Genomic DNA, 27,203 nt, shown 5'->3' on the forward strand with positions numbered 1-27,203 from the left:
ATGAGTTCAACAGGATGGTAGCAAAGAAAGAAGCAGTTCTTAACTGGCTATCACCATCAAGGCTCAGCTCAGAGGGAGCAGAAAATCCCAGAAGATTATCTCCCAGTCCTCCCCTGAAAGATGCATACTTGTATACTTTAAAATTTGTTGCTTGAAGGTCTGGCTTCTAATCAGCCTGGACCTAGGTGCTGACTGAGCTCCTTCCTTTTGGGATACTGACAAGTCTTGGCACACCCTCAACTACTGGGAGCCACTAAAATTAAAGTAGGTGCTTGGAAAATCACAAAGAATTTAGAGACAACCAAGGCAGTGTTGAAGGATATATTCCATCTCCTACACTAGACTACTCCTTCAATACTGGGAGAGGTGGCTGTTTTATCTAACCAATACAGAGAGTCAAGAAAAGTGAAGAAACAGACGAATAGATTCCAAACAAAAGAACAAGATAAAACCTCAGAAAAAGACGTTAATGAAACAGATGATCTCAGAACAATGGTCATAGAGATGCTAACTGAGCCTAGGAGAAGAATAAAGGAACATACTGAGAATTTCAACAAAGATAAAATATAATAAAGTACCAAATAGAAGTCACAAAGCCAAAGAATACAATAACTGAACTGAAAAGTACAATAGAGAAATTCAACTTCAGATGAGATAAAGCTGGAAAAAACGATCCAAGAACTCACAGACAAGGCAATAGAACTCATCCAAGCAAAAAGAAAAATGAAAGATAGCTTAAGAGACTTATGGAACAACATCAAGCAGACCAACATTTGCATTATGGGGGTCCCAGAAGGAGAGGAGAGAGACAAGGGGGCAGAAAACTTATTTGAAGAAATAATGGATGAAAACTTCCCAACCTGGGGAAGGAAACAGACATTCAGATCCAGGAAGCCCAGAGAGTACCAAAAAAGATAAATTCAAAGAAGCCCACACCAAGACATTTTATAATTAAAGTGTCAAAAGTTAAAGACAAGGAAGAATCTTAAAAACAGCAGGAGAAAAGCAACTTGTTACATACAAGGGAACCCCCATAAGATTACCAGTATATTTTTCAGCAGAAAATTTGCAGGTCAGAAGGGAGCGGCATAATGTATTCAATGAGCTAAAAGAAAAAAAAGAAAACACAAAAACTGAAGTAAGAATATTCTACCTGTCAGTGTTTTCATACAGAATTGAAGAACAGAAAAAGAGTTTTCCAGACAAGCAAAAGTTAAAGAAGTTCATCACCACTAGACCAGCCTTACAAAAAATGTTAAAGGGACTTCTTTAAACTGAAATGAAAGGGTGCTAATTAGTAACAGGAAAACATATGAAAATATAAAGAAAAATATATGTAAAATTCAGAATAATGTTGTAAAAATGGTAGGTTAATCACTTATAAAGCTAGTATGAATGTTAAAAGACAAAGTAGTAAAAATAAATATAACCACAATATTTTGTTGAGAATAACACAAGATAAAAATATGTAAATTATGACATCAAAAACATAAAATGTGGTGGGGGGTAAAAGTGTAGAGCTTTAGAATACATTCAAACTTAAATTGTTATCAATTTAAAATAGATTCTTATAAATACAAGTTGTTTTATGTAAGTCTCGTGGTAACCGCAAAGCAAAAACCTATTGTAAATACACAAAAGACAAAGATAAAAGAATCTAAGCATACCAGTACAGAAAATCATCAAATCGCAAAGAAAGAGAACAAGAAAAGAAGAAAGGAACAGAGGAATTACAAAACATCCAGAAAACAATGACCACCACAATGGCAGTAAATATACACCTATCAATAAATACCCTAAATGTACATGGGGTAAATTCTCCAATCAAAAGACATAGGCTGGCTGAATGGATAAAGACACAAGAACCAGCAATGTGCTGCCTGTAAGAGACTCACTTTAAATGTAAAGACACACACAGACTGAAAGTGAAAGGATAAAAAGGGATATTCTATGCAAATAGAAACCAAAAGAAAGCTGGGGCAGCTATACTTTTATCAGCAAAAATAGACTTTAAGAAAAAGAGTGTAATAAAAGACAAAGAAGGTCATTACATAATGATAAAGGAGTTAATCTAATAAAAGAATATAACATTTGTAAATATTCACACACCCAACATAGGAGCACCTAAAATATATAGTGAACAAACATAAAGGGAGAAACAGAAAGCAATACAATAGTAGTAGGAGACTTTAACACCCTACTTTCATCAATGGACAGATCATCCAGACAGAAACCAATAAGAAAACATTGGCCTTAAACAACACATTAGACAAGATAGACTTAACAGACATATACAGAATATTTCATCCAAAAGCAACAGAATACCCTTCCTTCTCAAGTGCACATGGAACATTCTCCAGGGTAGATCATATGATCTACCCTGTTATGGTACAGAACAAATCTTAATAAATTTAAGAAAACTGGATCATATCAAGCATCTTTTCAGACAACAATGGTATGAAACTAGAAATCAATTACAAGAAAAAAATCTAGAAAATTCACAACTATGTGGGGCTTAAACAACATGCTACTGGACAACCAACAGGTCAAAGAAGAAATCAAAAAAATATCTTGAGACAAATGAAAATGGAAATAAAATATACCAAAACTTATGGAATAAGGCAAAAGAGGTTGTAAGACAGAATTTCACAGTGATAAATGCCTACATCAAGAAACAAAAAAGATCTATAAACTACCTAACTTTACACCTCAAGAAACTAGAAAAAGAACAAATGAAGCCCAAAATCAGTAGAAGGAAGGAAATAACAAAGATCAGAGCAGAAATAAATGAAATAGACTAAAAAGACAATGAAAAGATCAATAAAACTAAGAGCTTTTTTTTTCAAAGATAAACAAAATTGACAAAGCTTTAGGTAGATTTACAAAGAAAAACCCTAACCCTAACTCCTAACCCAAGACCTCCACCCAAACCCAAACCCCAAACCTAACCCCTGGCTCATACCTGTAACCTTACCTGTATTATAAACCCTAACTTAACCTTAACCAAAAAGCCATAAAATCATATATCATATAACCATATAGCTACAGTCATAAACCATAACCATAAACCTAACCATAACCAGAAATTGAAACCAGAACCATAATCCATAAATTATACCCAGAAACTGAAATCAGAACCACAAACCATAATTTATAACCAGAAACAATATACATAACCAGAAACCATATCCATAAGCCATAAACCATAACCATTAACTATAACCATAACTAAAATATAAACCATAAATTATAAACCATATACTATAACCATAAACTCTAACCTTAACCCAGCCCCAGGTCAGCTCCCATACCAGCCCCAGCCCTAGGCTTGGTCCGCTAAACCAGCTGTCCCCAACCGTTCTGGCACCAGGGGCCAGTTTCGTGGAAGACAATTTTTCCACGGATGGGAAGGGGGAGGGGGATGGGGGGGATAGTTCAGGCGGTAATGCTAGCACTGGGGTGCAAAGGGAAGAGGCAGATGAAGCCTGGCTTGCTTACCTGCCGCTCACCTCCTGCTGTGCAGCCGGTTCCTAACAGGCAGCAGACCAGTAGCAGTCCGTGGCCCGTGGGTTGGGGACCCCTGCTCTAAACCACTAACACCAACCCCAATCTAATCAAATCATACAAAGACATTATAAAAAGAAAACTACAGATCAACATTCCTTCTAAATATAGATGTAAGAATCCTTCACAAAATAATAGCAATATGAAACCAACAGCATATTGAAAAGATTATGTACCAAAAGCAAGTGTCTCTACACCAGAAATTCCAGGTTGTTAATACATGGAACCAAGCAATATAATAGATTATTAAATTAAAACCATGTAATGTAATACATGACAATTACTGCATGATCATGTAACTTGATGCAGAAAAAGCTGTAAACAAATGCCAGTGCAATTTCACCATATAAACACAAAAGTAGGAGGAAAAGGACATTTGTTCGATATGATACAAAGCATTAGAGGAAACACACAGGAAGTATCATGCTCAATGTTGAGGACTGAAAGGTTTATCCCTGAATTCAGGAACAAGGCCACATTGCTGGCTTTTACCATTGTTACAATATTGTACTGGAAATTCTACCCAGAGCAATGAAGAAAAACATAAAAGGCATCCACATATGAAAGGAGAAAGTAAAACCATGTCTATTCACAGACACAGATGACAGCATCTTACATATATGTTTCCAAAGAATCAATAGAAAAATTATTTGAGCTAGTCAACTAATATCAGCAAAGTTAGAGAACAAAATATCAATACACAAAAATCTGTTTATTTGTATGTACTAGCAATGAATATTCTCAAAAGGAATTTAAGAAGACAGTTACATTTTAAATAATGTCAACACCAATAAAATACTTAGGAATAGATTTAATCAAGGTGGAAGACTGTACACGGAAAATCATAAAACATGGCTGAAAGAAATGAAAGAAAACCTAAATAATGTGAAGACATCCCATGGTGATGGAAAGACTTAATATTGTTAAGATAGCAATAGTACATAATGCGATCTACAGATTCAATGTGATTCCTATGAAAATTCCTGAAGGCTTTTGGGAAGAAATACACAAGCTTATCCTAACATTCATATGAAATTTCAAGGGACCTCAAAGAGCCAAAACAATCTCAAAAATCAAAGTTGGAGGCTCACTCTTCCCAAATTCACATGTTAGTTCACAGCAACAGTAAATAAAACATTGTGATGCTGGCATAGAGATATACATATAGATCAGTGGAATTGAATGGAAAACTGAGAAATAAACACATCCATCTATAGTCAATTGATTTTTGACAAGGGCGGAAAACGTTAAATTGGGGAAAGAATGATCTTGTCAACAGATGGTGCTACGCAACTGGCTATCTATGTACAGAGGGATGAAATTGGACTCTTACCTCATACCACATACAAAAATTAACTCAAAATAGACAAAAGGCTTAGTAAGCCCTCCATATATGTGGGTTCTGCATCCACAATTCAACCAATTGTGGATCAAAAATATTCCAAAAAATAATTGTAGAAGGTTACAAAACGAAAAACTTGAATTTGCCTTGCTGGTAACTATTTACATAGCATTTACATCATATTTACAACTATTTATATAACATATACATTGTATCTTTTTTTTTGCGGTACGCTGGCCTCTCACTGTTGTGGCCTCTCGCGTTGCACAGCACAGGCTCTGGAAGCGCAGGCTCAGTGGCCATGGCTCACGGGCCCAGCTGCTCTGCGGCATGTGGGATCTTCCCAGACCAGGGCACGAACCCATCTCCCCTGCATTGGCAGGCGGACTCTCAACCACTGCGCCACCAGGGAAGCCCTCTAAGTAATCCTGAGATGATTTAAAGTATACGGGAATATGTGTGTAGGATATATGCAAATATTATGCTATTTTATATAAGGGACTTGACCATCTGTGAATTCTGGTATCCACAGGGCAGTCCTGGAACCATTCCTTCATGGATACCAAGGAATGACTGTATAAACTCTAGAAGAAAACATGGGGATAAATCTTCATGACCTTGGCTTTAGCAATGGTTTCTCAGATCTGACATCAAGGCACAGGCAATGAAAGAAAAAAATAGATAAATTGGATTTCCTAAAAATTAAAAACTTTTGTGCATCAAAAGACACTATCCAGAAAGTAGAAGAAAGACAGCCCACAGAATGGAAGAAAATATTTGCACATTTTAATAGATCTGGTAAAAGTCTGTTATCCAGAATATATCAAGAACTTTTACAACTCGTCCACAAAAAGACAAAGAAGCCAATTTTTTAAATGGACAAAGGACTTGCATAGACCCTTCTCCAGATGAGACATACACATGGTCCACAAGCACATGAAAAGATGTCAAATATCAAAATAGTAAAAATGGTGTGAGGCCATGGGCAATTATTAGGGTGGTAGCCTCTACAAAAGTTCAAGGTGTTTGGATGAGGATAGCTACAATGACAAGTGCCATGTGGTTAACGGAGGAGTATCTGATGAGTGATTTTAAGTCTGTCTGGTGCAAACAGATTAAGCTGGTTATAATTATTCCTCATAAGGATAATATAAGGGATGGATCCACAATGTAGTTTAAGGGATTTAGGATTATTGTGATTTGTAGTATACCATAGCCACCAAGTTTGAGTAGTACAGCTGCAAGAACTACAGATCTGGCAGTGGGAATTCTACATGCCCCTTTGGCCATCAGAGGTGTAATCTGTAGAGGGGCCTTTTTTACTGTAAAAGCTATCATGCATGCTAATCAGATGAAAATATTGAATAAAGAGTTAGATATTGTTTGGGCCCAGTACTGGATTATTAAAAAGTTTAGTGAACCTATAATATTTTGGATATATACTAGAGCAACTAGAAGTGGAAGAGATCATACTAGTGCGTAAAATAAAAAGTAAATTCCTGCAGTGAGTAGTTCGGTTTGGTTTCCTCAGCGAGAGATAGTAATTAATGCTGGGACTAGTGTTTTTTTGAATAAGAATAGAATCAAATCAATCCTGTGGCAGTGAAAGTTATAATTAGGAATATCTGTAGCATAAATAATATAGTGATATACAGGGGCAGTGATTTGAGCTAGTGATTCTTTAGATAGGAGGAATTGGCTGGCTATGAGTATTAGTGATGAGTCATGTCAAAGTATAAGTGCTGATAGAGAATCAGAGAAGATCAATGAAAAGTTTGGGCTGTTGTCATTAAGTTGGTTAAGAAGGAATAGCTAATAAAACTAGTAAACTGAAAGTGGTGGTATTAATTCAAATGATATATTTTTAATAATCATGTTAGTGGTATTAATATAATAGGTGGCATAATAATTTTTAAAATTGGAGAAGGTTGAGATCTTGTACATAATCAATATCATAGCTGTTTGATACTATTACTAGCAGGGATAATCCTAGTGCAGCTTTGCAGGCTGTGAAAACTGGTAAGATGATGGGTATGCTAGCTAGAGGGAAATGGATGTTTAGGATTATTACGGTTGCCATAATGAATAATGATATTATTCCTTCCAGAAATAGTAGGGAGGATATTAAGTGAAATTGGTATATTAATACTCCCTAAGGGAAACTGTAAATGCTAGAATAATATTTACGTAGACAAAAGGAACTTGATAATTATGAATTTAATCATAATTTAATAAGCCAAAATAATTTGCTTTAATTTAAACTATCATATTTGGTCCACTCTAACCCCTTTTGAGTCCACCTGTAGGCTAAACTTATTGCTAGCAGTGAAATTGGGAGTAGCGCTACAATGAGTATTGTTATTAGATTGTTTATTTGGGACACTGAGGGTAGGGGCAGAAGGGTCATTTCTCGGTCAAAGAGGGAAACCATAATGGACACTGTGAAAAATTTTATGAAAAAGGGTAGGAATGCTGATGCTATAGTGTCAAATCCACATTTTTAAGGACTTGATTTTTCTGTGTGTTTAGCTGGGGAAGTTAGAATGTGATAAATACAAGTAATGAAGCTTTTTTGGATGATGTCTTGTCATCACTGGTACATTGTTAGGATGTTGGTTAATAAGCCCAAGGATAATAAAAATGTTGAGTTTAAATGGAATCATATCACTAGACCAGATGCTCTGTGAGGGCTGAGAGGGCTCCTGTAAGAGGTCAGGGGCTGGGATTTACTATATGGAATGCATGGGTTTGGTGGGTCATTATGTGTCATTCTGTAAGTACAGGCTTACTAGCAGGGTGCATACGTAAGCTTGAGTAAGGGCTGCTGCAAATTCAAGGATAGTGAGTAGAATGAGAATAGCAAATGTAATGAAGGCTGTGGTAGCAAGAATGCTTATTAGGGCCAGGGTTGCCCCTTCAATTAAATAAATTAATAGATGGCCAGCTGTGATATTAATCATTAGTCATACAGCTAGGGCCATTGGTTGGACAAATAAGCCAACAGTTTCAATAATTACTAGCACAAGGATAAGAGAAATTGGTGTTCCTTGTGGTAGGAAGTGGGCTAGAGATGCTTTTGTTTTATGGTGGAAGCATAATTACAGTTCCTGCGATTCCATAAAGGGATTGCCACTCCCAAATCTATTGCACGTTGTGTGGTGGGTGTGATGAATGTGGTTAAGAGACCACTATTCATAATATAAACAAAAATTACCTCAAAATGGATTAAACATTTGAACATAGATCTGAAACCACAAAATTCCTAAAAGAAAACATAGGTGGGGTAAATTCCTTGACATCAGTCTTGGCGATGATTTTTTGGATTTGACACCAAAAGCAAATATAACAAAAGCAAAAATAAACAAGTGGGACAACATCAAACTTCCAAGCTTCCTAGCGAGAAAATATTTGCAAATCAAATATCTGATAAGAAGTTAATATTCAAAAATACATAAAGAACTCATACAACTCAATAGCAAAAATGGGGCTTCCCTGGTGGTGCAGTGGTTAAGAATCCACCTGCCAATGCAGGGGACACAGGTTTGATCTCTGGTCCGGGAGGGTCCCACATGCCATGGAGCAAATAAGCCCGTGTGCCACAACTACTGAGTCTGAGCTCTGAAGCCTGCAAGCCACAACTACTCAGCCTGTATACCTGGAGCCTGTGTTCTACAACAAGAGAAGCCAACACACTAAGAATCCCACGCACCGCAATGAGGAGGGGCCCCCACTCACCGCAACTAGAGAAAGCCCGCGCACAGCAATGAAGACCCAATGTAGCCAAAAAAAAAAAAAAAAAAGCAAAACGCCCAACATTCCAAATGAAAAATGGGCAGAGGATATGAATAGACATTTTTCAAAAGAAGACATACAGACGGCCAAAAGGCACATGAAAAGGTGCTCAACATCACTAGTCATCAGGGAAATGCAAATCAAAACCACAATGAAATATCACCTGTTAGAACAGCTATTATCGAAAAGACAAGAAATAAGTGCTGGTGAGAATGTGGAGAAAAGGGAATCCTTGTGCACTGTTGGTGGGAATGTAAAATGGTGCTGCCACTATGGAAAATGTTATGGAGTTTCCTCAAAAAAATTAAAAATAAAATTACCATATGATCCAGCAATTCCACTTTTGGGTATTTATCTGAAGGAACCAAATATACTAACTCGAAAAGATGTATGCACCTCCATGTTCACTGCAGCACTATTCACAATAGTCAAGACATGGAGGCAATGTAAGAGTTCATCAATGGATGAATGGATAAAGAAAATGTGATATATAGAGATAATAGAATAATATTCAGCCATAAAAAATAAGGAAATCTTGCCATTTGAGACAACATGGTGGACCCTGAGGGCATTATGCCATGTGAAATGTCAGACAGAGAAAGACAAATACCATATGATTTCACTTTTTTGTGGAATCTAAAAAAAAAATGTGAACTCAGATACAGAGAACAGATTGGTGGTTGCCAGCCTCAGGGGTGGAGGTGGACAAAATGGGTGAAGGTGGACAAAAGGTACAAACCTCCGGTTATAAATAAATAAATTCTTGGGTTGAAATGTACAACATGGGGACTATAGTCAATAATACTGTATTTTATATTTGAAAGTTGGTAAGAGAGATCTTAAGAGTTCTCATCACAAGAAAAGAATTGTAGCTATATGTGATGATGTTAACTCGACTTATTATGGAGATTATTTCACAGTATATAGAAATATCAAATCATTGTGTTGTACACCTGAAACTAATATAATGCCTTATGTCAAGTATATCTCAATAAAAGTTTTTTTAATTAAAAAAAGGATATAAAGTCTATATCATCATTTTGAAAGGCTACTACTTGACTGAATATTTTATAATTAATCTGGACTATATTTACTAATACAAAAAAACTTCAATGAACATTGTAGCATTCATTTTTATTTACTTGTCCTCTTATTTCATAATAATAAATCGCTAAAATTAAAATCACTAATAGGTACATTTACATAGTGCCAAATTTCCCTTAAGATTGTACAAATTTTTAAACAACAGTATGTGAAAATGCCTGCAACCTCTCATGCTCAATCTCATAAGAAGTGATATAATGTTGGTTCGAATTTGATTATTTATTTGGTTATTTTTTCATATTTTTATTGACTAGTTGCATTTCTCTTCTCATCTGTCTACTCGAGTCCTTTGCCTAATTTTATATTAGGAAATTGTCTTATCAATTTATATGAGTTCTTTTTTATTTTTATTTTATACAGCAGGTCTTATTAGTCATCAATTTTATACATATCAGTGTCTACATGTCAATCCCAATCGCCCAATTCATCACACTACCACCACCACACCCCACCTGCTTTCCCGCCTTGGTGTCCATACGTTTGTTCTCTACTTCTGTGTCTCAATTTCTGCCCTGCAAACCAGTTCATCTGTACCATTTTTCTAGGTTCCACATATATGCGTTAATATACAATATTTGTTTTGCTCTTTCTGACTTACTTCACTCTGTATGACAGTCTCTAGATCCATCCATGTCTCAACAAATGACCCAATTTCGTTCCTTTTTATGGCCAAGTAATATTCCATTGCATATATGTACCACATCTTCTTTATCCATTCATCGGTCGATGGGCATTTGGGTTGCTTCCATGACCTGGCTATTGTAAATAGTGCTGCAATGAACATTGGGGTGTATGTGTCTTTTTGAATGATCGTCTCCTCTGGGTATATGCCCAGTAGTGGGATTGCTGGATAATATGGTAATTCTATTTTTAGTTTTTTAAGGAACCTCCATACTGTTCTCCATAGTGGCTGTATCAATTTACATTCCCACCAACAGTGCAAGAGGGTTCCCTTTTCTCCACACCCTCTCCAGCATTTGCTGTTTGTAGATTTTCTGATGATGCCCATTCTAACTGGTGTGAGGTGATACCTCATTGTAGTTTTGATTTGCATTTCTCTAATAATTAGTGATGTTGAGCAGATTTTCATGTGCTTCTTGGCCATTTGTATGTCTTCTTTAGAGAAATGTCTATTTAGGTCTGCCCATTTTTGGATTGGGTTGTTTGTTTTTCTAATATTGAGCTACATGACCTGTTTATATATTTTGGAGATTAATCCTTTGTTGATTCGTTTGCAAATATTTTCTCCCATTCTGAGGGTTGTCTTTTTGTCTTGTTTATGGTTTCCTTTGCTGTACAAAAGCTTTTAAGTTTCATTAGGTCCCATTTGTTTAGTTTTGTTTTTATTTCCATTACTCTAGGAGGTGGATCAAAAAAGATCTTGCTGTGATATGTCAAAGAGTGTTCTTCCTATGTTTTCCTCTAAGAGTTTTATAGTGTCCAGTCTTACATTTAGGTCTCAAATCCATTTAAAGTTTATATTTGTGTATGGTGTTAGGGAGTGTTCTAATTTCATTCTTTTACATGTAGCTGTCCAGTTTTCCCAGCACCATTTATTGAAGAGACCATCTTTTCTCCATTGTATACCCTTGCCTCCTTTGCCATAGATTAGTTGACCATGGGTGTGTGGGTTTATCTCTGGGCTTTCTATCTTGTTCCATTGATCTATGTTTCTGTTTCTATGCCAGTACCATATTGTCGTGATTACTGTAGCTTTGTAGTATAGTCTGAAGTCAGGGAGCCTGATTCCTCCAGCTCCGTTTTTTTCCCTCAAGACTGCTTTGGCTATTTGGGGTCTTCTGTGTTTCCATACAAATTTTAAGATTTTTTTTTCTAGTACTGTAAAAAAATGCCATTGGTAATTTGATAAGGATTGCATTAAATCTGTAGATTACTTTGGGTAGTATAGTCATTTTCACAATATTGATTCTTCCAATCCAAGAACATGGTATATCTCTCCATCTGTTGGTATCATCTTTAATTTCTTTCATCAGTGTCTTATAGTTTTCTGCATACAGGTCTTTTGTCTCCCTAGGTAGGTTGATTCCTAGGTATTTTATTCTTTTTGTTGCAATGGTAAATGGGAGTATTTCCTTAATTTCTCTTTCAGATTTTTTATCATTAGTGCATAGAAACGCAAGAGATTTCTGTGCATTAATTTTGTATCCTGCAACTTTACTAAATTCATTGATTAGCTCTCGTAGTTTTCTGGTAGCATCTTTAGGATTCTCTATGTATAGTATCATGTCATCTGCCGTGATGACACGTTTTACTTCTTCTTTTCCAATTTGTATTCCTTTTACTTCTTCTTTTCCAATTTGTATTCCTTTTCTTTCTTTTTCTTCTCTGCCTGTCATGGCTAGGACTTCCAAAACTATGCTGAATAATAGTGGTGGGAGTGGACATCCTTGTCTTGTTCCTGATCTTAGAGGAAATGCCTTCAGTTTTTCACCATTGAGAATGATGTTTGCTGTGGGTTTGTCATATATGGCCTTTATTATGTTGAGGTAGCTTCCCTCTATGATCACTTTCTGGAGAGTTTTTATAATAAATGGGTGTTGAATTTTGTCAAAAGCTTTCTCTGCATCTATTGAGATGATCATATGGTTTTTCTTCTTCAATTTGTTAATATGGTGTGTCACATTGATTGATTTGCATATATTGAAGAATCCTTGCATCCCTGGGATAAATCCCACTTGATCATGGTGTATGATCCTTTTAATGTGTTGTTGGATTCTGTTTGCTAGTATTTTGTTGAGGATTTTTGCATCTATATTCATCAGGGATATTGGTCTGTAATTTTCTTTTTTTGTAGTATCTTTGTCTGGTTTTGGTATCAGGGTGATAATGGCCGCACAGAATGAGTTTGGGGGTGTTCCTTCCTCTTCAATTTTTTGGAAGAGTTTGAGAAGGATGGGTGTTAGTTCTTCTCTAAATGTTTGATAGAATTCACCTGTGAAGCCATCTGGTCCTGGACTTTTGTTTGTTGGAAGATTTTTAATCACAGTTTCAATTTCATTACTTGTGATTGGTCTGGTCATATTTTCTATTTCTTCCTGGTTCAGTTTTGGAAGGTTATACCTAAGAATTTTTCTATTTCTTCCAGGTTCTCTATTTCATTGGCATAGAGTTGCTTGTAGTCATGTCTTAGGATGCTTTGTATTTCTGCAGTGTCTGTTGTAACTTCTCCTTTTTCATTTCTAATTTTATTGATTCAAGTCCTCTCCCCTCTTTTTCTTGATGAGTCTGGCTAATGGTTTATCAATTTTGTTTATCTTCTCCAAGAACCAGGTTTCAGTTTTATTGATCTCTGCTCATGTTTTCTTTGTTTCTATTTCATTTATTTCTGCTTTGATCTTTATGATTTCTTTCCTTCTCCTAACTTTGGGTTTTGTTTGTTCTTCTTTCTCTAGTTCCTATAGGTGTAAGGTTAGATTGTTTATTTGAGATTTTTTTTGTTTCTTGAGGTAGGCTTGTATAGCTATAAACTTCCCTCTTAGAATTGCTTTTGCTGCATCCCATAGGCTTTGGATCATTGTGTTTTCATTGTCACTCATCTCTAGGTATTTTCTGATTTCCTCTTTGATTTCTTCAGTGATCTCTTGGCTATTTAGTAACGTATTGTTTAGCCTCCATGTGTTTGTATTTTTTACGTTTTTTTCCCCCCGTAATTCGTTTCTAATCTCATAGCGTTGTGGTCAGAAAAGATGCTTGGTATGATTTCAATTCTCTTAAATTTACTGAAGGTTGATTTGTGACCCAAGATGGGATCTATCCTGGAGAACATTCTGTGTGCACTTGAGAAGAAAGTGTAATCTGCTGTTTGTGGATGGAATGTCCTATAAATATCAATCAAATCTATCTGGTCTATTGTGTCATTTAAAGCCTCTGTTCCCTTATTTATTTTCATTTTGGATGATCTTTCCATTGGTGTAAGTGAGGTGTTAAAGTCCCTCACTATTATTGTGTTATTGTTGATTTCCCCTTTTATAGCTGTTAGAGGTTGCCTTATGGATTGAGATGCTCCTATGTTGGGTGCATATATATTTATAATTGTTATATCTCCTTCTTGGATTGATCCCTTGATCATTATGTAGTGTCCTTCCTTGTCTCTTGCAGCATTCTTTATATTAAAGTCTATTTTACCTGATATGAGTATTGCTACTCCAGCTTTCTTTTGATTTCCATTTGCAAGGAATATCTTTTCCATCCCCTCACTTTTTCTGTCCCTAGGTCTGAAGTGGGTCTCTTGTAGACTGCATATATATGGGTCTTGTTTCTGTATCCATTCAGCGAACCTGTGTCTTTTGGTTGGAGCATTTAATCCGTTCACATTTAAGGTAATTATTGATATGTATGTTCCTATGACCATTATCTTAATTGTTTTGGGTTTGTTTTTGTAGGTCCTTTTCTTCTCTTGTGTTTCCCACTTAGAGAAGTTCCTTTAGCATTTGTTGTAGAGCTGGTTTGGTGGTGCTGAATTCTCTTAGCTTTTGCTTGTCTGTAAAGCTTTTGATTTCTCGATCGAATCTGAATGAAATTCTTGCCGGGTAGAGTAATCTTGGTTGTAGATTCTTCCCTTTCATCACTTTAAGTATATCATGCCACTCCCTTCTGGCTTGTAGAGTTTCTGCTGAGAAATCAGCTGTTAACCTTATGTGAGTTCCCTCGTATGCTATTTGTCATTTTTCCCTTGCTGCTTTCAATATTTTTTCTTTGTCTTTAGTTTTTGCCAATTTGATTACTATGTGTCTTGGTGTTTCTCCTTGGGTTTATCCTGTATGGGACTCTCTGCACTTCCTGGGCTTGGGTGGCTATTTCCTTTCCCGTGTTAGGGAAGTTTTCGACTATAATCTCTTCAAATATTTTCTCGGGTCCTTTCTTTCTCTCTTCTCCTTCTGGGACCCCTATAATGGAATGTTGTTGCGTTTAATGTTGTCCCAGAGGGCTCTTAGGCTGTCTTCATTTCTTTTCATTCTTTTTTCTTTATTCTGTTCTGCAGCAGTGAATTCCATCATTCTGTCTTCCAGGTTACTTATCCGTTCTTCTGCCTCAGTTATTCTGCTATTGGTTCCTTCTAGTGTAGTTTTCATTTCAGTTATTGTATAGTTCATCTGTTTGCTTGTTCTTTAATTCTTCTAGGTCTTTGTTAAACATTCTTGCATCTTCTCCATCTTTGCCTCCATTCTTTTTTCGAGGTCCTGGATCATCTTCACTATCATTATTCTGAATTCTTTTTCTGGAAGGTTGCCTATCTCCACTTCATTTAGCTGTTTTTCTGGGGTTTTATCTTGTTCCTTCATCTGGTACATAGCCCTCTGCCTTTTCATCTTGTCTATCTTTCTGTGAATGTGGTTTTTGTTCCACAGGCTGCAGGACTGTAGCTCTTCTTGCTTCTCGAGGGCAACCTTTTTATAATAAAAGACAGGGACTTCCCTGGCAATCCACTGGTTGGGAATTCGTGCTTCCCCTGCAAGCGGTGTGGGTTCAATCCCTGGTCAGGGAACTAGGGTCCCCCATGCTGTGCGGTGTGGCCTTTTCCCTCAGTGGCATCACGTCCCAACAGGTCCTGAGGAGACCAGGCTCCTGTCAGAGAGAAATGGATCCCACGATGTCCCAAAGCTGAAGCCCCAGCAGGTCCTGAGGAGACCCGGCTTCCGTTAGTGTGGACTCGACCTCGGGTTGTCCCGAAGCCCAGCCATCAGCATGGACTCAGTCCCATGTGTTCCAGAAGCCAAAGCCTCAGCGGGTTCTTAGGAGGCCGGGCTCCTGTTCGCTGCGCCGGAGCCAATTCCGCAGCTATGAGTTCTTTATATTAGGATACTAACCATTTGTTTTACATGTTTAAATATTTTCCCCAGTCCATCGTCTTTCAAGTTTGTTTACAGTGAGGTTTATTTGGCTATACAAATGTTTGAATTCATAACCTCCTTTTCTTGTATGGTTTTGGTTTTGATGCATTAATAAGTAAGAAGGACCTTCTTAGTAAATATGATAAAATAACTTCTCTACATTCTCTTCAAATACTTTTATTATTTTATGAGTTTTTGATTAGTTTTTTTTATATTTCAAAAAATCTGGTTTTTTTTTAGTCTGTACAGGGAAGTATGAATAGAAATTTATTTCATAGCTAGCGGTTGCAGTGCCAATCATTATATTAAATTCATCCTTTCCTTTGTGTTCTGGAACTTCTTTTACATAGATATTGGATCTCCTTCTTCTTTCCCCATTTATTTTACTTTTTTTCCCCATAAATTCCACCAAATTATCTTTATCCCCTTCTTTTGAGCTGCTGACTCTCTTTATAAATCCAATGATTTTTTTTTTTCCACTCCACTTTTGGGATCTTAGTTCCCCGACCAGGGATGGAACCCATGGCCCCTGCAGTGGGAGTGCAGATTCCTAACCACTGGGATGCCAGGGAAGTCCCTCCACTGATTTTTGCTCCCTCAAGCCTACTCACATTTACAAATGTGCTCTGTTCAAAATTAGTGACAAGTGGAGGCCCAGCTGACAATTGTTTCTATCAGTTCTCTTTCCTTTCCTCCCCAACTTAGCAGGGCAAGTCGTTCTGAGGTGGGAGATTGATTCTTCACTCTGCAGTTTATTGCCACTGTCTCCCCACTGCCTCAACAATCCTCTTTCAGCACAGGAGATAGCTTTTCCCACCTGCCTTGGTACACTTAGGCACTACTATGGAATTCTTCTGCTTCTGTGGAAATCATCCCTACTTCAGCATTACTCATGTTAACTTTTCAGAATGCCATGGGGGTTTTGGAAGGATGGGAGAGCACACATCCATAAGCATAAGCATCTACACACACGCCTGTTTGGTGTGATGCGAGGACTGGTTCCTGGAAATAGGGGTGCTAACTAAATTAAATTTAGTCTCATCTGCTAGGCAATTTCTTTTTCAATCCCCTGATAACAAAGTTCTGCCAGCCAGGTTCCTCCATGCACCATTCACACAATTCTCAGTCAAGCTTCCCAAGTTGTGGTGAAGTTTCATAGAGTAAAACTATTACTGCTATATTACTAATTGTCTGATCTTTACTCTGGGTTTCCTAGGCTACTTATTTGAGAAGAGCTTCAGTATTCCATAAAATATGCATTACCATCCAATAGAAAGCTTTTCCTTGACGTACTTTTGTGGCATTATCAACATTAGCATTGGTATACCTGTAGTCATCATTATAAATTGAAATGGTTCAATAAAACATTAAAGAATAATAGAAAAAAACCAGATAGAGTTAAAAACGTTGTAAAGGGTGATTTAACTGAGGAAAGCTTAGCTTGGTAACTTTGAGCTCACCAGCTGAAAGTAAAGGAAATGACTTCTTACTCTAATAGATGACGGACCTGGAGAAAAATATATAACTGCACTGTTTGGTATTATAGTGAATTCATATGTTGATATATTTAATATAAAACTATTTTTTGGTAGTTTTATACACAGAACTATAATGAGTCATTACTGCATAAGGCTGCTTTAACTGAGACATACATGCATAAGGAAGAATTGCTTTAGCCATCTAAATTCAAGTAATACTTCAAATTATATGTTTTCTAATTATTGTTTCATAACTTTTAAATTAGTAATGTCTAATTCTTAGGGAAACTGTTGATGGGTTTTTCATAAAATATGATCAAGGAACTTGAGGAGCAGAAGTTATTCAATATTTTTATCATACCAAGGCCAAACATTTTTAGATACTCTTTTCTTACAACAATTTTGATAGTTTTAAATTTGTTCTTTGTTTTCATGAATTTTCAGTCACAAATCCTGCCAAATTTTAAAAGTTTATGGGTCCTCATTTTATTTTCTACTGCAGATTTAAATAATGTAACATCCAGCACCCATTTACTCATTCTTTATTTACTCCCCTCAGAAATCAGTGTGTCACTTCCACTCACATCTTACTAGCTAAAGCAAGTCACATGGTCACCCCTGATTTTAAGGGGGCGAGCAGTGTAATTCTTCCCTTCCTGTCCAGGAAAGGGAAGAAAACTGGAAATATTGTTGAACTCTAGTAAAGCTACCATGCTACCTGAGAGGGAAAATGAATTTTTTCATTATAAAAGCTACCAGATTGCTCAAAAAACATTCCTTTAAAAGTGACAAATTTTTAAAGAAGAACCAATCACTTATTTCCCACCACTGTGAAATATCAGCTATATACAGGTTTCTGGGTTCTCCTCCTCTTATGCCTTTTAAATTTTTTCATCATTGTAATCATACTCTAAATACTGTTCTTTGTACTGACCATCATGTCTTATCCATTTCTTATACTGCTGTAGAATCATTATAAGTTTTGAGTCTGGTGGAATCAAATGGAATTTTTCAGTTAAATATGTTCTTAGAATATCTAATAAACCTTATTCTGATTTCAAATTTGTATTCAATTTGATTATTAACCTTCACCTGTGTTTAAAGGAAACAAACCAATAAACCAGTACACTTCATATCTTAAGTACTTGTAGGAAAACCTGGTCCTTCCTAAAATGCAAATTGTCCATGGCCAAACAAAAAGCTACTCAGTTCTGAGAAAGTATTACTAAATTCTAAAGAGACAATTTATTCTACCTTAATAAATAAGTAGCTTGAAAATCCTTGAAATAGAAAGAAAAAAAGAACAGAAACCAACTAACAGAATATGATTATTAAATTGCTCAACTAAAATATTGTTATATCTAAAGATGTCAAATTTTAAGAGAGTACAACAATTTAAAAAATATCAGTTTTTACATCATATAATTCTTTCTTACAAAACCAAAAGCTGAGGAAGTAAGAGTAATGTAAGATAATCCTTCAGTTTGTGAAAGTATTTATCACAAGTTCCCTTAAGTGAGTTTGAAATATAATAAATACGCACAAATTAAATTGCTTCAAAGCTTTTCGGGAGTGAACCTAAAATAAAAATTAGCAATTCCTGTCCTCAACTTTAGGATGTGTAAGCCAACAGGCTCAACTATGAATAGTGACTATGAATAGAAGGCAAGAAACACACACACACACACACACACACACACACACACACACACACACACACAAAACTGAGCCATTGGCAAGAAAGTAGCTTTCAGTTTCTAGTTGTTTAGGAAAAAATCTTGAGAATGCATCAAGGGAATCTATAACACCTGTTACATGAAGAAAAAATGTACATTTAAAGTGTCTTAGGGAATTCCCTGGCGGTACAGTGGTTAGGACTCCATGCTTCCACTGCAGGGGGCACAGATTTGATCTCTGGTTGGGGAACTAAGATCCCACATGCTGCACGGCACAGCCAAAAAAATTAAAATTAAAAAAAAAGCAATTAAATTCTTATTTAAAAAAAATAAGTGTCCTACCGTTTGTCCTTCAATACCACCTTGTTCCTCAACTTTTGTTTCTTCCTCATGAACTGAGTTAGACTCATTTTCTTGTTCTTTATACTCTTCTTGGAGATGTTTGCTGACTGCTGCTTCTACACTCTTAACTTCGTCTTTGCCAAAGTAAGTTACCGTGGAAGTGTGTTCTTGTGATGCTGTTGGAACAGGGCCTAATGGCGTGACATGATCATAGTGAGTATGCAGGAGTCGTAGAGCAATGTCAGATGTTGCTAATATCCTTGGAATTTCAAATCCAATTTGTGTCTCAGAGAATCTGATACTTCTGTACCTGTTAATTAATTTAACAAAAAGGATGAGGCTCTAGAAAATTCTATGTCTGTTGTAAACTTATACCTAAGCAGTATTTCTCTCCACTTTAATTTTGCCACAGTTTTGAGTCCTGACCCATACTTGCTTTCTTTGCAGCATTTGGAGCCAGTTGCTGATGTTACCTTCTCAAAACTCTCTCTTGAGATCCATGACTCCATACTCTTCTCCTCCATCTCTGGCAGCTCCTTCTCTGTTTCCTTTGTATGGTCTCCTTCCTAAGCATCCCTTAAACGTTGATGTTACTTGACTCTCCATCCCAAGCCCTTCTTTCTTCTCCCTCTACATACTCTCTGGATATTATTATTTCTATGACTTCAATTATTATTTATATCATCAGGAGTGTTTAACATGAGTTCTATGTTTCCTAGGGGAAGAAGCATCCCTGAATGAACTTTAAAAGGTCCAAAGATGCCCTTACATAAATGTGAGCATATGTAATAAAGTTCATAAGAGTCTATGACTCCCCAAAAGTTAAACTATCAATCTGTATGACTCTGCAAAATATCAGATTTCTCTCAATGCTTTCAGACAGTTGCCCTTTGATATGTCATAGGTACTTCAAACTCAACAAGTCCGACACTGAGCTCATCATACTGACCACACCCTGCTCTCTCACCATCACCATCAAAGTAAAACAAAACTTGTTCTGCTTCCACTATTCCTTATCTTAGTAAAAGATACCATCTAATTCTTTTCTTAAGCCTGGGTAGTTAATACAGGGATATTCATTTTACTATTCTTCTTTTAAAATTATACAGATTAATTTCCTTCATCCTCTGGATATAGCATATTTTACAGTGAAAAAGGTTATATTAATATACTGACTCTGATTTAAACCACAGAGTATTTTGTAGCAAATGTAACTTGGAAAATACTTTGTTCCTTACTTTTACTAAATATCAGAAATAAAGTCCAATACTTTCCACTGTCATAGGACTAGTCTTTTCAGAGTTGGGACCAGAACCTAGGCCTCCTAACTTTTATTCAGATCATTTTTTCCTAAAACTTGCTGCCATACTAACTCAATTATTTTGAAATGTTTGAGATAAAGCAGCAACCAAGTGATCATGAATTGATCATTATCTCTATCATTCCTCAGAATGATATTACTTTGTTGAAAATAATCGGGGAAACATCACTTAAATTATCTAAAAAATAATAAATATGAAAAGTATTCTTTTTTGAAAGTATTAACAGTTCACAAAAGTTAAATTTTTTAAAAGTTTCAGATTGCCATGTAGAAAGCACCTACTACTTCTACTTTTTGGTGGAGAGGGAGGTTAAGTGGGTGAAAAGAAGAGGAAGACCCTGATATTTACTCAGTGTATATTTGTGCTAGACACCACGCTATGTATGCCCTTTACATGTGTTAACATTTAATCCTCAGCCCAATCCTATTAAGTTAAGGGATATAATCATCATTTTACTGTTGATATACTGAGGCATAACAAGGCTAAGTAACTAGTCTAAGATAAATGGCAGGTCTCTGAGTCAAACCCCAGTTGGCTGACTTTCTAACATGGGTTTTTATAAGTATGCCGTGTTGTAATGCAACAGGCATCTGCCTGGTCATGTGACTATAATGTCTTCAGACCTACAGTATCACCCATGGGAATACCTTGGATTCTTCTTGAGGTTTGCCCATACATATAGAGTAACATTTTCATCTCGAATGACTTTTTCCATGTTTCCACTGTCCAGATCTGCTAAAGTACTAGCTTGCTGTAAGAGAAAAAGAAAACATTATTAAGATTAGAGGCCTCATAAATTATGCAATTTAGACAAGTCACTTCATCACTTTGGTGTTGGATTCCCTTCAATATTAAAAGAGTCATTTGGGGACCTCCCTGGTGGCGCAATGGTTAAGAAACCACCTGCCAATGCAGGGGACACGGGTTCGATCCCTGTTCTGGGAAGATCCCACATGCCGAGGAGCAACTAAGCCTGTGAGCCACAACTACTGAGCCTGCACTCTAGAGCCCGTGACTCACAACTACTGAAGCCCGTGCACCTAGAGCCCATGCTCCGCAACAAGAGAATCTACTGCAATGAGAAGCCCACGCACCACAACAAAGAGTAGCCCCCGCTCGCTGCAACTAGAAAAAGTCCACGCACAGCAACGAAGACCCAACGCAGCCAAAAAGTAAATAATAATAAAAAAAGAAACCTTGAAAAAATAAAAATAAAAGAGTAATTTGGGTAAAAATAAGGTTCAATCAAAATAACAAAGAATTGTTTTTAAAAATTCTCTAAACAATAAAAACATATTTACTCAATTAAATGTGCTCCCCATTTTCTACTCAGTTTCTCTTACGGTGTCTAAGGATTGAAGTTGCTCCTGTATTCCCAGGTAGCACTTGTGGATTACTCTTAGGTTACCCTTTTCAATTTTAACATTATTGTGACTTTTCATTTTAACTATATGCATGGTTCTTTATCCTTACCTTATTAAAATGTAGATTATGCTACTGCAAAAGTTAGCCTATTTCTGAACATACCAAGTTTGGAAAACAAAATATCCAGATGAGTCATGTGTTTTACTAGTCCAATACTTGATAATCAACATTAAACACACAATTTAAGGATGCTCTTAAGAATTCTTTTATAAAGACTAACATAGCTTGATGCCTATTGCTTAAGATATTAGCTCTTTCAAAGGGCTTAAATAAGTCAATATGTATTTGGTTCCTATAATATAAAAATTTAAATGTACTGGGAGTTGAATTTATTGCTTTTTTTTTTTTAAGTGATTGTTCTGGGAATTCCCTGGTGGTCCAGTGGTTAGGACTCTATACTTCCATTTCACGAGGCACAGGTTCGATCTCTGGTGGGGGAATTAAGATCCTGAAAGCTGTGCCAGTGTGGCCAAAAAAGAAAAAAAAAAGAAAAGAAAAAAAAAAAAAGAAATAAAAGTGATTGTTCTCCCACCCTTTTTTTTTTTCTGTGACATTAACTTTTTGAAGTGTCCAGGATAGTTGCCTTGAAGAACTGTTCCACATTGTGAATTTATCTAGCTGTTTCCTCATGGTTTAACTTGCTCCTCTATTCCCTTTATTTTTTGTTCACCAGAAGTTAGGTCTAGGTAAGTTTAATCAGATTAGATGAACAATTTTTGGCAAGAAGGCACAATAGGTAATGTTGTGTTCCTCACATTGCATCCTATCAGGAGGCATATGATGTCCTACTGTTAATAATGTGGACGTGATCACTTAATTAATGTGGTGACTACCCCATCTCCCCTTGCAAAGTACATTTATCCTAGTCAGTAAGTAATCTGTGGTCTAATACTTTGGCACTATGAGAATAATGTGTTCCTAAACTTTTCTCCTACTTATTGAGGTAGCCATTGATGATCCTTATCAATTATTACACTGGGGATTGAAAAATGGTTATTATCTTACTGATCATTCCTTCCACATTCATCAGGTGGTATTCTTCTGTAAAGAACTGTTCTCTCTACCCGCTACTCCACTTTCCCCCTTTCCATTTTGGAATATCACTATAGACTCATGAATTTTTATTTTATTCAAGGTTCTAGAATCCAGAGGTTCCCAACCTTGTTGGCACCAGGGACCAGTTTCGTGGAAGACAATTTCTCCACGGACTGGGGTGGTGGTGGGGAATGGTTCAGGCGGTAATGTGAGCGATGGGAAGCAACGGGGAGCAGCAGATGAAGCTTCGCTCGCTCACACACCACTCACCTCCTGCTGTGCGGCCCCGTTCCTAACAGGCCTCGGACCAGTACTGGTCCTTGACCCCAGGGTTGGGGACGCCTGCTATAATCAATTATAGTCATTATTCTTTCTGATATTCAAATTATCCCCAACTTGACCAGTGGGAGCTTCTTTAAGATAATTCTGTCTCTTTGGCTACGACTCCATTAGTCTTTGAGTATTTACTTGTTTTCTAGCTCAAGATAACTCAAACTCATCTTTCAATAACAACCTTATCTTTCACTTTCCCTGCCCCAAACTCAAATCAGCCATTTACCACAATTAGACCTGGTTCCTTTTTATGGAATAAAAAGAAATCTGTTTCATACTGATACCTCCATTACAAATTTAACATTACGGTATTTTTTCCTAATCTTCTTTTCTTCTATATATCTTTTTTCTCTTAGAATAAAAATCTTGATTACTAATAATTATAATACATTTCCTTACTGGCTTTTTCTTACAATATAGTTAAAATAGCTGCAAAATTATAATATGAATTTACTGCCAAGAATAAACTTAACAATAAGCCTTCTTTACAGTTTTTATAATTAGAACATATTCTACCAAGCCTATAATGGTGATTGTGTTCTAGACCAAAAGAAACCAAGAGAGAAAACAGCCAAAATCAAGGTGTGACCTTACATTGTTTTCTGATTTAAAAAACAAAACAAAACAAAAACAGCTATAGAAGATATTCATGGAATATTAGGGAAAATTTAAATATGGACTGGATATTGGAATACATTATGGAATTATTATTAATTTTCTTAGGTATAACAATGGCTCTATGATTATTTGAATATTATCATTAGTGCTAAGACATTTCGGAAAAATAGAGTGACTACCAGTAATTGTAATCTTGTGTCAACTGATTTGTCTAGAGTGTATAGCTAACATACAAGGTTTTGTCAATTTATTTTCAGAATGGTCCTGGTAACCTTTAGCAAGTATAAGAAAAAAAATCTAGACTTTAGCTATACTGATAATGTTTCATTTCTTTAAAAATAAAATATTCACAGTTGTTAAATCTGGATAAATACATGTGCCTTAAATTGTTCTACTGACTTTTCCATAACCTTTTAAATGTTCATAAAAATAAAGGACACTGGACTTTAAAAATTATATAATACAAAATCTTAACTCTTACAAAAGTCAATAAAAACATATAAAGCAAAATATCACACTTACTCTGAGAAGTATTTCTGTGGCTATGTTAAACTTAAGATGAAGGAGCTCCTGCAGTTCTAGAATTGATCCTTGGTACTGTATTATATTTTTCTCTTGCAAATCATATGATGGAGTTTCCAATAAAATTAACTTCAATTTCTCAATTAACTATAAGTAAAAGTATAGTAAAAATATAAAGTAAAAATTTACGATTAAAGTAATCTGACACACAAAGAAAAAGTGAAATGGGGGACATTTTATCACTTTTGAATTGAGGAACACATCACCAGTAAAACATATAAAAATACTTTCCTGTATTTATTCTATTATTTAAGATCCTGGAAAAATAAAATATTTCCTCCCAAAACTCCACTACAAGAATTCTATACTATGTGTAACAGAGCTGTCATTAGCGAGCTGATAGAGGAGGCACAGCTTGTCACTACTTAAGACTGTGGAACAATAGAAACAATAACAATATGATGAGGAGGAGGAGAGTGAGGAGAAAGAGGAAGAGGAGGAGGAGAATTACTAACATTTACTGAATGCTTACTATTTGCCAGGAACTGTTCTAAATGCTTTATATGTTTTAATCCATTTCATCCTCATCATAACTCTATAAGGTAGGTGCTGTTTATTGTGCCTATATCATAGAGGAGGAAACTGAGGCAACCTGGTTCCACCAGTAAGGAGCTTGGAAGATGCCACTCAATCCTAACAAGTGAAAAGCTGAACAGACTGAAAAACCAACCACTATTCTTTGATCCATAAAAGAGGGGAGGACACAGAGCAAATTCCTGTCCCCAGGATTAGAGAGACCTACAGGTGAATACAGGGAGTCGGTTTATCAGAGCAGAGTGTCAGGAGCAGAAACCACTGCAGGAACCAGTGCCAGGTCTGTAAACCTGAACTGTAAACGATGAATTGCTGGGAACTCAGGGTGGACAACTCTGGGAGTTAAAAACCCCCAGGGGCGGGGCTTCCCTAGTGGTGCAGTGTAAGAATCCACCTGCCAATGCACAGAACATGGGTTTGAGCCCTGGTCCGGGAAGATCCCACATGCCACAGAGCAACTAAGCCCATGTGCCACAACTACTGAGCCCGCATGCCACAACTACTGAGCCTGCATGCCACAACTGCTGAAGCCCATGTGCCTAGAGCTCTGCAACAAGAGAAGCCACTGCAATGAGAAGCCTGTGCGCCACAACGAAGAGTAGCCCCTGCTCGGTGCAACTAGAGAAAGCCCGTGCACAGCAACAAAGACCCAACACAGCCAAAAATAAATAAAAATAAAAATAAATTAAAAAAAAAAAACTTCCCAGAGGATGAAGTCATGGGAGGTGAGAGCCCATAGTATTGTGAGATTTACCTGTAGTAGTTCAACCAGGTCCCCACGATAAATATGTGGGAAAGAAATTCCCTCCTGCTTCTGGCAGGAGGAGGGGGAAAGGAAGCATTTTGAAATAGGACAGAGCACTCTGTTCTTAACAAGGCTTGATCTCAGGGGAAATTAATTAACTAGAGCCTAACCCGCTGGAATTTTATCAGAGCCTAACTCACCTGGGGGAAAGGAAATACCCAACTCCAGCTGGCTCTAGCCATTCCCTCTCACCTAAGAGGGCATAAGAAAAATTAAAAATGCTTGTGAAGTTCACCGTCCAGAGGCATAGGCTTACTTAAAGACTGAGACCTAATCACAAGACTACAGAACTCTTCCCCTCCCCCAACCTACCTCACCACCACATTACTTAAGGCTTATTTACAGTTCTTTTTACCCAGTACATCATGTCTGGCTATCAAGAAAAAATTACAAGGCATACCAAAAGGTAAAAACCACAATTTGAAGAGACAGAGCAAACATCAGAACCAGACATGGCAGGATATTGTAATGATCAAACCAGGAATTTAAAACACCTGTTTTTAATATGCTAAGGGCTCTAATGGATAAAGTAGTCAGCATGCAAAAACAGATGGGTGATGTAAAGCAGAGAGATGGAAATCCTAAGAAAGAACCAAAAAGAAATGCTAGAGATCGTAAACACTGCAACAGAAATGAAGAATGCCTTTGAAACTTACTCCTTAACTGGACACAGCTGAGGAAGGAATCTCTGAGCAAGAGGAGTTATCAATAGAATTCTCAAAAGACCAAAAAGCAAAGAGAACAAGGACTTAAAAAAATAGAACAGAATATCCAAAGACCTTGGGACAACTACAAAAAAAAGGAAGCACACACATAATGGAAATACCAGAAGGAAAAGAAAGACAAAGGAACAGAAGAAATATTTGAAATAATAATGACTGAGAATTTCCCCCAGACTAATGTCTGACACCAAACCACAGATCCAGGAAGCTCAGAGAACACCAAGCAAGATAAATTCCCAACAAAACACACCTATTTAAGCATACCATTTTCAAAATACAGAAAATCAAAGATAAAGAAAAACTCCTGGGGCTTCCCTGGTGGCGCAGTGGTTGAGAATCCGCCTGCCGATGCAGGGGTCACGGGTTCGTGCCCCGGTCTCGGAGGATCCCACATGCCGCGGAGCAACTAAGCCCGTGAGCCATGGCCGCTGGGCCTGCGCGTCCGGAGCCTGTGCTCCGCAACGGGAGAGGCCACAGCAGTGAGAGGCCCGCGTACCGCAAAAAAAAAAAAAAAAAAAAAAAGAAAAACTCCTGACAGCAGCCAAAGGGAAAAAAACACCTTACCTTTAGAGGAACAAAGTTAAGAATTATATCCAACTTCTTAGAAATCACACAAGCAGGAAGAAAGTGGAGAGATATTTAGAGTGTTGGGAGAAATTAAGGTACAGCATGATCAA

The 27,203-nt window shown here is 36.7% G+C and overlaps 1 protein-coding gene across 8 annotated transcripts in view; it reads right to left on the reverse strand.

The window, feature by feature from the left end:
• DNAI7 (dynein axonemal intermediate chain 7) overlaps window positions 1–27,203 on the reverse strand; it is a 70,511-nt gene that overhangs the window by 25,283 nt on the left and 18,025 nt on the right. For all 8 annotated transcript variants that reach the window (XM_067008899.1, XM_067008903.1, XM_067008902.1 and 5 more), the window contains 3 exons: window positions 24,406–24,552; window positions 21,120–21,223; window positions 19,151–19,460 (listed from right to left, as the gene is read on the reverse strand). In XM_067008899.1, the coding sequence (XP_066865000.1) occupies window positions 19,151–19,460; window positions 21,120–21,223; window positions 24,406–24,552 (561 nt within the window). The remainder of the gene's footprint in view (window positions 1–19,150; window positions 19,461–21,119; window positions 21,224–24,405; window positions 24,553–27,203) is intronic.

This window comes from Kogia breviceps, chromosome 12 (assembly GCF_026419965.1).
Source record: "Kogia breviceps isolate mKogBre1 chromosome 12, mKogBre1 haplotype 1, whole genome shotgun sequence".
Classification (NCBI taxonomy): domain Eukaryota; kingdom Metazoa; phylum Chordata; class Mammalia; order Artiodactyla; family Physeteridae; genus Kogia; species Kogia breviceps.